Source organism: Heptranchias perlo, chromosome 4, assembly GCF_035084215.1.
Source record: "Heptranchias perlo isolate sHepPer1 chromosome 4, sHepPer1.hap1, whole genome shotgun sequence".
Taxonomy (NCBI): Eukaryota; Metazoa; Chordata; class Chondrichthyes; order Hexanchiformes; family Hexanchidae; genus Heptranchias; species Heptranchias perlo.
In genome coordinates, this window is record NC_090328.1 from 40,027,088 (window position 1) to 40,042,403 (window position 15,316).

The following is a 15,316-nucleotide window of genomic DNA, read 5'->3' on the forward strand; positions in this document are numbered from 1 at the left end:
ACCTATAATAGATCAATAAAGATAACCCTACGAGGCAATTAATCTATATTTTACACTTTTGTTTGAAAATCAATGCGTCATCAATGTGCCCTTTTTTTGAGGAAGATAGTAGCTTTATTACATAGAATCATTAAAATGTTACGGTACATGTTACAGAAATAGGCCATCAATATGCACTGCTGTTTTTTTCCACATGCCGTCTAGTCTAATCCCATTCTACTCCATGCTTTCCAAAGCCTTCAATATTCCTCCTTTTTTAAGCAAAGCATTTAATATTTCAGTAATATACTTGTTACAGAGCCCCTCTGAAACAGTCTGTCAACTAACTCCAAAGAAAATTATCCTTTATTACCTTAAATACCAATTTAAATTTTACTTTAAGATGCATATGCGTTAAGTAATGAATTTTGTTGCCATGTAATTACATTTTGATGTACTTCAATAAATTGGTCTTTGTGGTGGCCCCCTTTTGGTTATGCTTTCATGTAATTTAAATTGTTGATGATCAAGCATGGTGTTCATTCATGTCCTTCCATCTAAGTTTTCAATTCCTTGATTTCTAAGACACTAATCAGTAACGAGGCATGTAAGTGAAAAATGTTCACTGTGATGAGATGTCTGTCACCCACATGGATTGTTGAATTAGATGTGTTTTGTGTCTGTTAAAAAAAACAATTTGGCACCTCCTATCTGTGCCTATGCCTTTTCCAGTTTTATGATTGTAAACAATTTTACAACACCAAGTTATAGTCCAGCAATTTTATTTTAAATTCACAAGCTTTCGGAGATTTTCTCCTTCCTCAGGCAAATGTTTCAAGAGCTCCTTGAAGCCTACGCATTTATACATATTGAACAATACATGGTGTTTACAGACTGCCCCTGCAACTGTCACTTACATCATAAAACTGCAGTTTTATGATGTAAGTGACATAGTAACTAAAGTGTCATGTGTTAAGTTATTAATCAGTCATAATATACTCCATGTAGGAACTCATAATTTAAAGCAAAATTTTTAGATTCTATTTTGGTAGAATTTTCTTTTGTAAAAGTTATTTAAGAATTTTTTTTCCTATCCAAAATTATAGCCTGTTGAGGACAGGAGGAGAGTTCGAGCGATCTTGCCATACACCAAAGTGCCAGATACAGATGAAATTAGGTAAGTTATTGAAATAAACTTATTTTTTGCAGATGAATAAAGAATTTCACTTCCTTTTAAAATATTTTTTGGTGACTTCTTGGACTTGCCAAAGTGAAAGTTCATCTGGAGCACCAAATGCAACATCAAACGTTCCCAGAATAGGTAGAACACACCTGTGTCCAGATCTCTGCTCTGTCCTAAAGCTGTGTCATAACCATAACCTCAGAACAGTGCCCATACTATGTACTTCATACTGCTATCCTCTGTATATTGGAGTAAATCCAAGTTTACAGCAGAGGTTAATCCACAACCTCTACTCTTTCAACCCCACTTCCTTTTGCATCAGACCCTGGAAAAAACTCTTCCTCAAGTCACTTACAGCTGCCCTCTCAAGCTCTTAACTTTGACCCTCTATTCGCTGTGATATATCCTGCAACTGTTGATTTGCTGAACCACTCTTTCACCTCCACTTCAATGCCTTTGTCCCCAGCAAAACCTTCACTGTCACCCATCTCTGTCATTCCTTGTGGTATGACCTCCATCTTCGCTGTCTCAAGCCCAAGGGGTACACACTTGAGCATAACTAGCGCAGAACTAGTTTAGCCATCCAATCCTAGATCTAGCTTTACCACATTCTTGGCCTTGCCTTCCTCAGCCAAATCACAAGCTACCCTAGGATTGTTCTTCATGCCAAAAATAACCCTAGACTCCTTTTCTTCAGTACCAACTGTATTCTTAAACCCTTCTCCCCTGCCCCCTCCAACCCCAACTCAAACGAGAAGTGCGAAGAGTTCATATATTTGTTAGTCATCGAGATAGAGATTATCCATTCAGCTGCCTTTGCTCCTTTCCCCACTTCCTTTATCCACTAAGCCAAATCTTCTTCTAGTGTCCTTCCTACTATAGCCCTGAACCCACATCTTTCTCTAGTCTCTCCCCATGTCCTTGTCCAGTTCATCTTGCACAGGAGACCTAACTCCTGCTATCTTTACTCCATTCCCACTAAACTCCTGATCAGCCATATTCCCTTTCTGGCCTCAATGCTAGCTGATTTAAATGATTCCCTCTCCTTAGGCACTGTCCCCCTCCCTTTCAAAACCACTGTCATTAATCATTTCTCAAGTAATCCACTTTTGATCCCTCTGACCTTGCCAACTACCAGCCCATCTGCAATCTATATTTCCTTTCCAAAGTCCCTGAAGGTGTTGTCTCCCAGATCTGTGCTCATCTCATCTCTCTTGCAAGTCTCTGAATCCCGCGATCAGATTTTTGTCCATTCTTACAGAGCTAAATGGCCACAACCAATGTCATAAACAGCATTCTCTGTGACTATGATAGTGCATTATCTCTTTGCAGCCTTCAACACGTAGAATCATAGAAAGGTTGCAGCACGGAAGGAGGCCATTTGGCCCATCTAGTCTGTGCCGGCTCAATGCAAGAGCAATCCAGCTAGTCCCACTCACCCACCCTATCCCTGTAGACCTGCAATTTTTTTCCTTTTCAAGTACTTATCCAGTTCCCTTTTGAAAGCCATGATTGAATCTGTCTCCACCGCCCCCCCCCCCCCACCTCCCAGCAGTCCATTCCAGATCCTAACCACTTGCTGGGTAAAGAAAGTTTTTCCTCATGTTGCCTTTGGTTCTTTTGCCAATCACCTTAAATCTGTGTCCTCTGGTTCTTGACCCTTCCACCAATGGGAACAGTTTCTCTCTATCTACTCTGTCTAGACCCTTCATGATTTTTAAATACCTATATCAAATCTCCTCTCAATCTTCTCTGTTCCAAGGAGAACAACACTAGCTTTTCCATTCAATCCACGTAAGTAAAGTCCTTCATCCCTGGAATCATTCTAGTAAATCTCATCTGCACCATCTCTAAGGCCTTCACATCTTTCCTAAAGCGCGGTGCCCAGAACTGGGGACAATACTCCAGTTGTGGTCGAACCAGTGTTTTATAAAGGTTCATCATGACTTCCTTGCTTTAGTACTCTATGCCTCTATTTATAAAGCCCAGGATCCCGTATGCTTTTTTAACCGCTTTCTCGACCTACCCTGCCACTTTCAACGATTTGTGCACATATGCCCCCAGATCTCTCTGTTTTGGAATTGTGCCCTCTAGTTTATATTGCCTCTCCTCAATCTTCGTACAGAAATGTATCACTTCGCCATTTTTCTGTGTTAAATTTAATCTGCCACGTGTTTTCCCCCCCATTCCACCAGCCTGTCTATATCCTCTTGAAATCTATCACTATCCTCACTGTTCACTACCCTTCCAAGTTTTGTGTCATCCGCAAATTTGGAAATTGTGCCCTGTTCACCCAAGTCCGAGTCATTAATATATATCAAGAAAAGCAGCGGTCCTAGTACCGACTCCTGGGGAACACCACTGTACAACTCCTTCCAATCCGAAAAACAACCATGCACCACTACTCTCTGTTTCCTGTTACTTAGCCAATTCTATATCCATGTTGCTACTGCCCCCTTTATTCCACGGGCTTCAATCTTGATGACAAGCCTATTGTGCGGCACTTTATCAAACGCCTTTTGAAAGTCCATGTACACCACATCAACTGCATTGCCTTCATCTACCCTCGCTGTTATCTCATCAAAAAACTCCATCAGGTTAGTTAAACAAATCCTTTAACAAATCCATGCTGGCTTTCCCTAATCAATCCAGACTTGCACAAGGGACTGCTAATTCTGTCCCGGATTATCATTTCTAAAAGTTTCCCCATCACCTAGGTTAAACTGACTGGCATGTAGTTGCTGGGTTTATCCTTGCACCCTTTTTTTGAACAAGGGTGTAATATTTTGAATTCTCTAGTCCTTTGGCACCACCCCCATATCTAAGGATGTTTGGAAGATTATAGCCAGTACCACCGCAGTTTTTGTTTATTCGTTCATGGGATATGGGTGTCGCTGGTGAGGCCAGCATTTATAGTTTCCACTCTTACTTCCCTCAGGATGCATCCCAACCGTACCATCCTCCTCCAAAACCTCTATTCTGTTGCTCAGCTTGATGGGACTGCCCTTGTTTAATTCCACTATTACCTATCCAATTATAGCCAGAGCATCTCTATCAATGGCTTCTCTTCCCACATTGAGAGACCCCCAAGGATCCATCCATCCTTGGCCCCCTCCCCTTCCTAATATACAAGCTGCCTTTTGTGACCTCATCTGCTGACATAACTTCCATATGTATGCTGATGGCTCCCAGTGCAACCGCCACCATATATATATATATATATATATAATATCTCTCTCTCTCTCTCTCTCTCTCTCTCTCTCTCTCTCTCTCTCTCTCTCTCCACCTCATTGCCAGACTGCTTGTCCAACATCTGGTCTTGGACGAGCAGTTATTTCCTCCAGCTCAACATTGAGAAGGCCGAATCCTTCATCTTTGGCCCCCAATGCAAACTATATCTTCACGACCAAGTACATCCCCCTCCTCAGTCTGAGGCTGAACCTGACTGTTAGCAACCTCGGTAACCTGTTCAATCCCAAGCTGAGCTTCTGGCTCTATGTCCTCTCTATTATACAGATCACATACTACCACCTCTAACATTGTTTACCTCTACCCATGGCCCATCTGCCCCTGAAACCTTTATACATGGCTTTTGTCACTTCCAGACTTAATTACTGCGGTGCTCTCCTGGCCAGCCTCCCATCCTCTCCACTTCAGTCGATCCGAAACTGTTGCTTGCATCCTTTTCCGCATCAGGTTCCACTCACCCAGCTCCTGTGTTCTCACTGACCTACATTGGCTTCCAGTTCCCCCAATGCCTCAGATTTAAAAATTTTCATCCTTGTATTTAAATCTCTGCACAGCCTCACAGCTTCTTATTTCTGTATCTTACTTTCAGCACTACAGCCTCCATTCTTCTGATTATGGCCTTTTAAGTACCCCTCTCCCTTCCTTCAGTCAACTTGATCCCATTGTCTGGAATTCCTTCCCAAAGAATATCGCATCTTTCATGTCCTCAGAACATCCCAAAGTGCTTCACAGCCAGAGTTAGTTTTTGAAGTGTAGTCATTGTTGTTATGTAGGCAAAAGTGGCAGCCAATTTGTGCAAGCAAGGTCCCTCAAACAGCAAAGAGACGTATAACTAGTTAATTTTTTTTCAGTGGTATTGGTTGAAGGATGAATTTTAGCCAGGGCACTGAGGGAACTCTTTAAATCATGTTGATATTTTCTGTCTTTCTGAACAGGTGAACTTGGATTTGAAAGGTGGCACCTCCGACTATGCAGCGCACCCTCAGTACTGCATAGAAGTGTAGATTAAGTGCTCAAGTCATGCAGTGGGGCTTGAACCCCACTACCTTCTGTCTCGAGAGTACTACCACTAAGCCAAACCGACACTTAACATAAATCCTTCTGGGTCTCCACCTCCTTCTCCTCCTTTAAGACCGTCCTTAAAACTCACTTCTTTAACCAAGCTTTGGTCACCCCTGCTAAATTCTTCCTTATACCTATGAAACACCTTGGGTTGCTTTTCTTTTTTAAAACCATTATATAAATGTAAGTTGGTGGAAGAAAATCCAAGCATCAAAACAATTGTGGGCTATTTGTTTCATTGAGCCTGCTCCACCTTTATTAGCCGTACCAGCTCTATCTTTTCAATGTCATTTTCCTGCCATTTTTTATTATATAATATCCTTCCCAAATAAGTATATTTTTAAAAACCTCAGTTGATTTTGCATCGGTAGCCTTCTGGAGCAGTGTGTTCCACATTCTTATAATCTGTGAAAGCATTTGCTTTTTTAAACCTGTGCTACAAATACAGGTCTGGTGTAGATATTTCTTGGGCTCAATGGCATCAGTTACTCTCGTAAGTGGTCTGAATGTCTTTTATGGGAATTGACTTACGCTTCCCTTTTATCTGCTTGTATGATAACATAGCCCAGGGTTGTAACAATAGCACCCTCTTGTGTTCTGGACTGGATATTCATGTCTTTTGCATGTGTGCTTTTATCAATCTCTCCGAAGGTAGACCGAGCAAAAACTTGGTGAAACGTGGCTGGTGCAAATTGTTAAGTTGCTGTATTTTATAGGAAAGGGACATGTGGAGCAACAGTTACAATTAGACTCACTTATCTCAATCAATATAACTTATCTTAGTGTAATAGTACAAAATAATGAACATGTTGTGCTTGCCCTTACTGCTTAATAACATTTTTAATGTATTACACCAAGATCCACCTCTAGTGACGTAGTCAGAAATCCTGAAAAGTTTGAATTCTGAGGTAATGCACCCTCTTTCTAGATTCTCCTACCAGAGGGAAGGGTAATTGCCTATTTACCCCCTTCATTATTTTAAACACTTTGATCAGATCACCCTATAACCTCATCATCTTAAGGGAATGTAGCCAAAATTTCAGTTATGAGCAAGCCAGTCTCATCCGAAATGCTATTGATTGGACTTTCTCCAAGGCCAGCATGTCCTTCCTATGATGAAATTCCCAAAATGGAAAACATTGTTCCCCTTGAGGTCTAACCAGTGCTCTATAATTGCAGTAGCAGTCCCATACTTTCATGGTCTATACTTCTTGTGGTGAATCTCAGTTTCTATTAGCCTTTTATATCACTTTTTACACCTGTAGGCTAGTTTTTAATGACTGGAGAGAATTCCAGAACTTAGGGTTTAGACAGCTGAAGGCACAGCTGCCAATGTGGGGAGGTGGGAGTAGTGGATGCTTAAGAGCCCAGATTCAGAGGAATGCAAAGGGATTGTAGGGCTTGAGAAGGTTACGGAGGTAGGGAGGGGTGAGGCCATGAAGGGATTTGAACAGTAGGATAAGAATTTTAAATGTGAGGCATTGGGGGACCCGGGACCCAGTGTAGGTCAGTGAGCACAGGGGAGATGGGGTGAGCAGGACTTGGTGTCGGATAGGATACCATCAGAGTTTGGATGAGCTGAGGTTTATGGAAGTTGGAGGATGAGAGTTTGGTCAGGAGAACATCGGAGTAATGAAGAATGGAGTAGACAATGGCAGAGATGTGGGTCTTGGCCGCAGATGGGCTGAGGCGGGGTGATGTGGGCAATGTTACGGAAGTGAAAATAGGCGGTCATTGTGATGGAGGATATGGTGTTGGAAGCTCAGTTTGGGGTCAAATAGGATGCTGAAGTTGCAAACAATCTAGTTCAACCCGAGACCAGTGGCTGGGAAGGAGGATGGAATTGGTAGCGAGGGTACGGCGCTTGTGGCACGAGCTGAAGACAGCGACTTCACTATTTCCCATGTTTAACTGGAGGACTTGCTCTGTCCCTGATGAAAGATTCTCTTTTTTTTGTTTATCATAGTAAGGGAAGTCACTGTTGAGGAATAGAACAGTTTTCATTTCAGTCACCCAACATCAACATCAAACACTGTCAGATTATTGCAGTACATCTTTGGAATTCTGTACCCCAGAGGGCTGTGGATGCTCAGTCGTTGAGTATATTCAAGGCTGTGATCGATTAGATTTTTGGAATCTAGGGGAATCAAGGGATATGGGGATCGGGCGGGAAAGTGGAGTTGAGGTTGAAGATTAGCCCCTATTGAATGGCGGAGCAGGCTCGAGGGGCCTTATGGCCTATTCCTACTCCTATTTCTTATGTTCTTGCAGACAAATGCAGAGCACAACTCCTTTCACTCCAGCCCCACAACGTGCCTCGGCCCCCTTCTACGCTAGTATTGCATTTTTTTCCGTCTCTCACATCAAATACCCTTAGGCCTATCTGAGTGACTCTGCCAATTAGTACAGAATTAGGAGCAGCTTTATGCTATAGGTCCATGTCCAGTAAGAACTGGACTGAGACTGTCCAATCTCACTTTACACAATACCACTTCAGCCATCCAGCAGTGGACAGTTTCATTCCTTCACTCAGGGCTGGAATTAAACCTGGGTCCCAGAAACAAAAGGCTAATGTGTAACTTGCTATGCACCCAGTTCCCCTTACAAGTTGCTCGACTATTACCTGTACTTAGTTTGCCTCTTCCTCCCTTTGTGAGTAAAGATGCATTACAATAAAGTGTAATTTGCTGCTTTCCATCTTATGGAATTTTCCCTGAATCCAATGAGTTTTGGAAAATTATAACTTAGTTCCTAATTTCTTCAAAGATTGTAACTAATGCATTCCCAATTATTTTCATGTTCTTAATTTGAAAACCATCTCAGCCTAGGGATTAGTTAGACTTCAGAGCCATTGTTTTCACGATTACAATTTTTCTGTTTTTACTGATGCCTGTAAGTCAATCCCTTTGACTAATATCTAGTCTTCTTTGGATGTCCGGTATTGTATTCTCCTTCACATTATAGAGAGCAAAGCAAAATATTCATTTAGCAATTTTACCATATCCTTATCCACTTGGTCATATCTAAATATTTCTAAATGACCCACCTCTTCATTCCTTTTTAAGATGTTTTGGCATTGATGTTGCTTATGTGATCTCCCCTTCCGAGGCTCTGTAAAAAATTAATCTGGAATAACCAGTCACTTACTTTCCCTGTTGTCAAGTGGGTACTTTGTACTGCTGTTCCCATGAGCCTATTTCATGTCATTTTTAGAAGACTTAATGTTCCTACTTGTCTGTGATCCAAGATGCCAAGAATTTTTAATTTATTTATTATATGAACAGGTTCAATCCATATACTGTTTCAGAAAACCACAGCAACTGCCTCTCCTGTCTATACCAACATTTCCAATAAATAGGATTTGAAATGTGCCTGTGCTTACCAACTTGCACTAGGCTGACAGTGCGAGAAAATTACCTTGAAGAATTGAATTGGCAACAGGAGTGAGCCAAATGATGGGCATGTTGTTTCTGAGGTCATTGGAAGTTTACCATGATGATGTATTGTGGAGTGCCTGAGACACCAGTTTTGTCTATCAACAACACTCGCTGTGGCCAACAGAATTAGGTCATCTTGAGGAGGCCTGTCTTTACAATATCTCTGTTTATCAGCACAAATTGGGTGAGCCTGTTAAATCAAGTAAAAGTTTGCCTGAGGGCAGGGTGGAAATTTTCCCAAAGGTCATCTTTTTGGAGTCTTGCTCTTTCAGCTCTTTTCCCTTTTGCCCTGGACCACAACTGAAGAAAGTATGCAAAAAGCTGCTGCTAACAGTTAATGGAAATCATTTATGTAATGTCCACTGTGCAACTGGTAAGCCTTTGTATTTACACCTGATGTACAGTCTGCTGTAGTTTACCATGCATATGCAGAATGTGGTTAGACAAAATCTAGGAATCTAACCTAGTTTTAACTGACAGAGTATAATAGGTTGCACTCTTAGATTAATGCAATTGCATATTCATTGAGAGAGTTTCTTGCAAGCAGGTGATGTTCTCATTCCTTTCATTATTGAAGACATTTCAGGTATGGATAAGATAATCTATCCTGCTACCATAGGAAGGTCTGTAGACTACCTCCCTGAAGCTGATGTGGATGCCTTTGGTGCAATAGTGTGTTCTGTGACTTGATGCATGGTATGTGTTTGGTTTCCAAGTTGAAATCCAGTCTAAGTTTTTGCTGATGCACCAATCTTGAGGGACTCTTTGGTGAGTAGATTGAGGAGTCACTGGAGGGTTTCACCCATCATCAAGTCTTCAAAGCTGTAACAGTGAGGAACAAGGAATCCCTGTGTCTAGAGGAGCTTTCTGGTAGTTCAGGAAAGGAACTGGTTTTCCTCAGATTTCATGGGCCACAACAAATCATGGTGTTTCCTAGTCTAAATCTATGCTTTCTTAACAAATGTTTAGGGGAAGTTCAAGATGGTTGCACTGCCTCAGATTACCTGGGCAGTTTACTCAGGAAACACTGCAACAGGCTTCATCAATGCTGACTTTTAAATTCATTTGGCTATTTTGGAAAAGGTTTTGCTTGTTTCGATTCTAGGGTAGGAACAATTATTTTCATCTGCGTGACAATATGAAAATGGTTTTAATATTTAGTTGCTGCGGTTTCAACATGGGTATTTTGTTTATGCAGTTTTCTGAAGGGGGATATGTTTATTGTTCATAATGAACTGGAGGATGGATGGATGTGGGTGACCAACCTGCGAACTGACGAGCAAGGCCTCATCGTAGAGGACCTAGTGGAGGAAGTGGTGAGTAGCTGAATTTAAATCAGTCTAAAGTTTCCAATGTCTTATTTATTCACACAAGATATATACCAAGAATGCTTAACTGAAAATGTTGGACATTTTCTTCATCTGTGTAATAAAAAAATAGGAAATCTTGAAATAGCTATTTGAGCAATGATGTAAAGTTAGTTTCCTTTTAATTTTGTGACCATTTCTTAACTATGTTTGGCGTAATTAAGAAGTGTTAAATTCCAGAAATTTAGAGATTCTAGGGCATTGCCTGCCAGAAACTTTGGTAAAAGTTGACGTAAGTTGCAAGAAATAAGATGAGAATTTTTTATATAAAAGGCTTTAATGTTATGTATACATAGATAACTATTATAGCAAGAACATTTGTTTGCAGTAGTGTAGTGGTTATAATATTGGATTAATAATCTGGAGGCCTCGACTAATAATTTAGAGACCGTGAGTTCAAATCCCACCATAACAGTTTGAGGATTTGAATTCAGTTTAAAATAAAATCTGGAAATGAAAAGCTAGTGTCAATATAAGTGACTATGAAGCTGTCGGATTGTCATAAAAACCCAACTGGTGCATAGATGCCCTTTAGGAAAGGAAACCTGCCATCCTAACCTGGCCTGGCCTATATGTGACTCCAGTCCAACACCAAGTAGGTGACTCCTAAGTGGTCTAGCAAGCCACTCGGGTGTGTAAAACCACTAACTGGAACTCCCGACCTAACAGCATTATGGGAGCATCTTCACCACAAGGACTGCAGCAATCGAAGAAAATGGTCCATCACCATCTTCTCGGCAACTATGCACGGTCAATAAATGTTGGCTTTGCCAGAGGTGCCCACATCCCGAGAATGAATTTTTAAAAATGCAAGACAAGACCTATTAGTTATGAAGAAAATTAATCAATTTTTGCCACAGGATAGTGGCCTTCGATAATTTGAGACCTTGCACGAAGACACAATTCTTTGAGGATTCACCAAGCCAAAAACACACCACCAAAATCTCTACCTTCACTGGGCATGGTCTGTTGTCGGTCTAGATTGACTGTGTTGATTAGTTAGAGGTTGGGCTGGACGTGTCACCTCCAACCTGTACCAGGTAGAGATTGTGCTTGTTGCCTCTGATGGTGTGGATTTCATATGAACTGATTAAGGCTTTTATCCACCTCTTTTCCATCTGCATAATAAGTGATGAGCCTGGTATAGAGTTGTAGTCTAAGAAGAGAATATGTCTTCCACCACAGGCAAGCACTGCATTGAAAGGGGTGGTCAGTTTTCATCTTAAATGTTGACATTAAACTTAAGCACAGTGTGAAGTGCTCACCAGCAGGTGACACAACTGGTGTGACTGTTGCCTGTCCACCAAATATAATACTGATTCCAATGCCATCTGCCTGGGTTTTTAGGGTTGGATTGGGTAGGGTTGGCTTCATGTTCTCAGAGGACTTTTAGGGCAAAGTCTAAAAGCATGGTGTAAGTTTGTCCCACACATCTACAAGTGCCACTGTGACTGACATTGCTGCTAATCCAGCATTATCTGGTGTAAGTCATCTAGGAACATAGGAACAGGAGTAGGCCATTCAGCCCCTCGTGCCTGCTCCGCCATTTGATAAGATCATGGCTGATCTGTGATCTAACTCCATATACCTGCCTTTGGCCCATATCCCTTAATGCCTTTGGTTGCCAAAAAGCTATCTATCTCACATTTAAATTTAGCAATTGAGCTAGTATCAATTGCCGTTTGCGGAAGAGAGTTCCAAACTTCTACAACCCTTTGTGTGTAGAAATGTTTTCTAATCTCGCTCCTGAAAGGTCTGACTCTAATTTTTAGACTGTGCCCGCTACTCCTAAAATTCCCAACCAGTGGAAATGGTTTCTCTCTATCCACCCTATCTGTTCCCCTTAATATCTTATAAACTTCGATCAGATCACCCCATAACCTTCGAAACTCCAGAGAATACAACCCCAATTTTTGTAATCTCTCCTCGTAACTTAACCCTTGAAGTCCGGGTATCATTCTAGTAAACCTACGCTGCACTCCCTCCAAGGCCAATATGTCCTTCCGAAGGTGCGGTGCCCAGAACTGCTCACAGCACTCCAGGTGCGGTCTAACCAGGGTTTTGTATAGCTGCAGCATAACTTCTGCCCCCTTGTACTCTAGATATAAATGCCAACATTCCATTTGCCTTGATTATTTTCTGCACCTGTTCATGACACTTCAATGATCTATGTACCTGAACCCCTAAGTCCCTTTGGACATCCACTGTTTTTAACTTTTTACCATTTAGAAAGTACCCTGTTCTAACCTTTTTTGATCCAAAGTGAATGACCTCACATTTGTCTACATTGAATTCCATTTGCCACAGTTTTGCCCATTCACCTAATCTATCAATATCGCTTTGTAATTTTATGTTTTCATCTACACTGCCTACAATGCCACCATCTTTGTGTCATCGGCAAATTTTGATATGAGACTTTCTATGCCTTCATCTAAGTCGTTAATAAATATTATGAATAATTGAGGCCCCAAGACAGATCCCTGCAGGACTCCACTAGTCACATCCTGCCAATGTGAGTATCTACCCATTATCCCTACTCTCTGTCGCCTTTCGCTCAGCCAACTTCCTAACCAATTCCATACTTTTCCCTCGATTCCATGGGCTTCTATCTTAGCTAACATTCTCTTATGTGGGACCTTATCAAATGCCTTCTGGAAGTCCATATAAATAACATCCATTGACATTCCCCTGTCCACTACTTTAGTCACCTCTTCAAAAAATTCAATCAGGTTTGTCAGGCACGACCTACTTTTCACAAATCCATGCTGGCTCTCTCTGATTAACTGAAAATTCTCGAGGTGTTCAGTCACCCTATCCTTAATTATAGACTCCAGCATTTTTTGAGGAGTAGTTGCTGAATATGTGGCTGAACGTGCCATCAACACACATCTGTGAGGTCAAAACCTCTCCTCCATGATCTGCCATTGGCAGCTTTGACTAGTACCAAAATTCTCAAGTAGGTTGTCCCCATTAACACTCTAATATTGGGCACTACCCTATGAAGCCTTATGCCTGTATTCAGCAGTCATTTTCTCCAAGGATGAGCTCCAGGATGTTGGGAGGCCAATGGGTCTTATACTGGAGGTCCACTTACTTGCTCATCTTGATGTACTGCCTGCAATTCTTGAGGATGTCCAGATCCTCATAACTTCTGCTCCCTGGAAATATACCGACGTTTTACCTGCCTCTGCCTGAGTTGCAGAAGCTAATATTGAGAGTTTTGACCCAATTCACTTCTGAGTTTTTAGATGGTGACGCTAGTCTTAGAGAGACATCTTTGCAGTTTTGCTTGTTGGTTAAACCTGAGGAAGTCCTCCACTGTTGATGGTGCTTGCAGGCATGGAGCCCAAGTGTGGCCAGAGCAAAGAAGAGTTTGCAGGTTGAATTATTTGATGCTTTCAATACCAGATGGCTCAATGCCTGAATGTGTATGTTCCAGATGTTCTTCCATCAGTAGTTGAACCATTCCTCAAGACCTCAGAGGTGCTAGCCTTCAACCTTTCTGGATGATTCTTTCCCGCTTCTTTCATTAGGAAGCAGCCCCCAGTTAGGCTAGAATACTGCCATTGAGTCAAGCTGACAAATTGGGGTGATAACTTTTTTAATTTGCCTCAGTCTGTAGGGCACAGGACAATGTTCTAAAGAAAAACTCAAGATATCTTGTGTAAAGTACAGCCCTGTTACATGAATGTATTGAACTTTTTATTACTCAATTGTACCAGAAAAAAGTTGCATTCCTATTTTATATTCAGTTTTCATTCATTTTGTTTGGATATTCAATCTGGATTATTTTACAGGACCGTGAAGAAGATCCACATGAAGGAAAAATGTAAGATATTTTAATTTTTTTCTTTAATTCAGTTGCAGTACCTATAAAATAAGTCGCTTCAGGATCAGAAGCAGCAGGAGAAAAGTGAAGATACTCTGTACTTATTAATGGGTACAGCAATACAAATTGCTTCATTTAAAAAAAAAATCCATTTTAAGAATAATAAAGGATCATTGGGTTAGTACACTGAACTTCAACTTCTACAGCCTAGGTTCAGATCTAGTCTGGACAGCTGGGATGTATTGCTCCAAAATGCGACCTTTCTAATGTAACTAATACCAGAAAGCACTTTTTGTTGAAGTATGAATAGAAGTACTACTTTGGACTTTTGTAGTTTTGACATGAAATCTCACACGTTGATGACTGTCAAAGAATTCTCTTCAAAGTATTAATTTTATTAAAATGACAAAATTGAAGCCCAAAATTGAAGCATTAGAGCAACAATATTCTCACTTCGTAACTCAACATTCACCTTGATATAAGATGGATGTATGAGAGCAGAGATGAGTCTGGACTCTCAACTGGATATTCACCACAAGGTGATTCAGGTTTACTCTCCAAGTATGATTACAAACTGGGACTTTGTGGTTGCTGAGGTTTTGCTAAAGAAATGCAGATCATGATGCAGTATCCTTGTATTGTTCAGATCCTAAATTGATGGGATCTACTATAGCTGCCATCATTATTTTTATTCCTAGGATCATTCATGAGATTTGGATAAAACAAAGCAGCTATTATGACTCCGTACTGGGTATGGGGAACCTTATTCTCTCATCACCTAGCCCTTTGGATCCTATACAGACAGGATGTTGTACTATAGATGGACAGTTAGACATGGCATGGTAACCCATACAACTAACAATTGACAGCATGGCTCTGGTGAAAATCAGCCTCACATCATGTCTTCTAAGAATGCCTTAATCTTAAAGGCTTGTGTCCGGTGCTGAGATCACAACTGTAATCCAATGGAATTTAGAGTTTCTGCTTTGAACTTGGAATCAAAGGGGAGGAAATTGGGCATGAATTTAGATTTGAGGTTAGGATCAGATCAGCCATGATCTTATTAAAAGGCGGAGCAGGCTCGAAGGGCCGATTGGCCGACTCCTGCTCCTAATTTCTTATGTACTTATGTTCTTAAAACCAGCCATTTGTTTCTTTGGGAACAAATACTTGGGTTAAATCCATTCACTAAACTGATTAGCAAAGCACC

At 41.0% G+C, this 15,316-nt stretch overlaps 1 protein-coding gene across 2 annotated transcripts in view; it reads left to right on the forward strand.

Annotated features, from left to right (window-relative positions):
• Positions 1-15,316, forward strand: part of LOC137320874 (ras GTPase-activating protein 1-like) — a 175,399-nt gene that overhangs the window by 55,016 nt on the left and 105,067 nt on the right. For both annotated transcript variants that reach the window (XM_067982807.1, XM_067982806.1), the window contains exons 4-6: positions 1,086-1,156; positions 10,109-10,226; positions 14,075-14,106. In XM_067982807.1, coding sequence (XP_067838908.1) covers positions 1,086-1,156; positions 10,109-10,226; positions 14,075-14,106 — 221 coding nt within the window. The remainder of the gene's footprint in view (positions 1-1,085; positions 1,157-10,108; positions 10,227-14,074; positions 14,107-15,316) is intronic.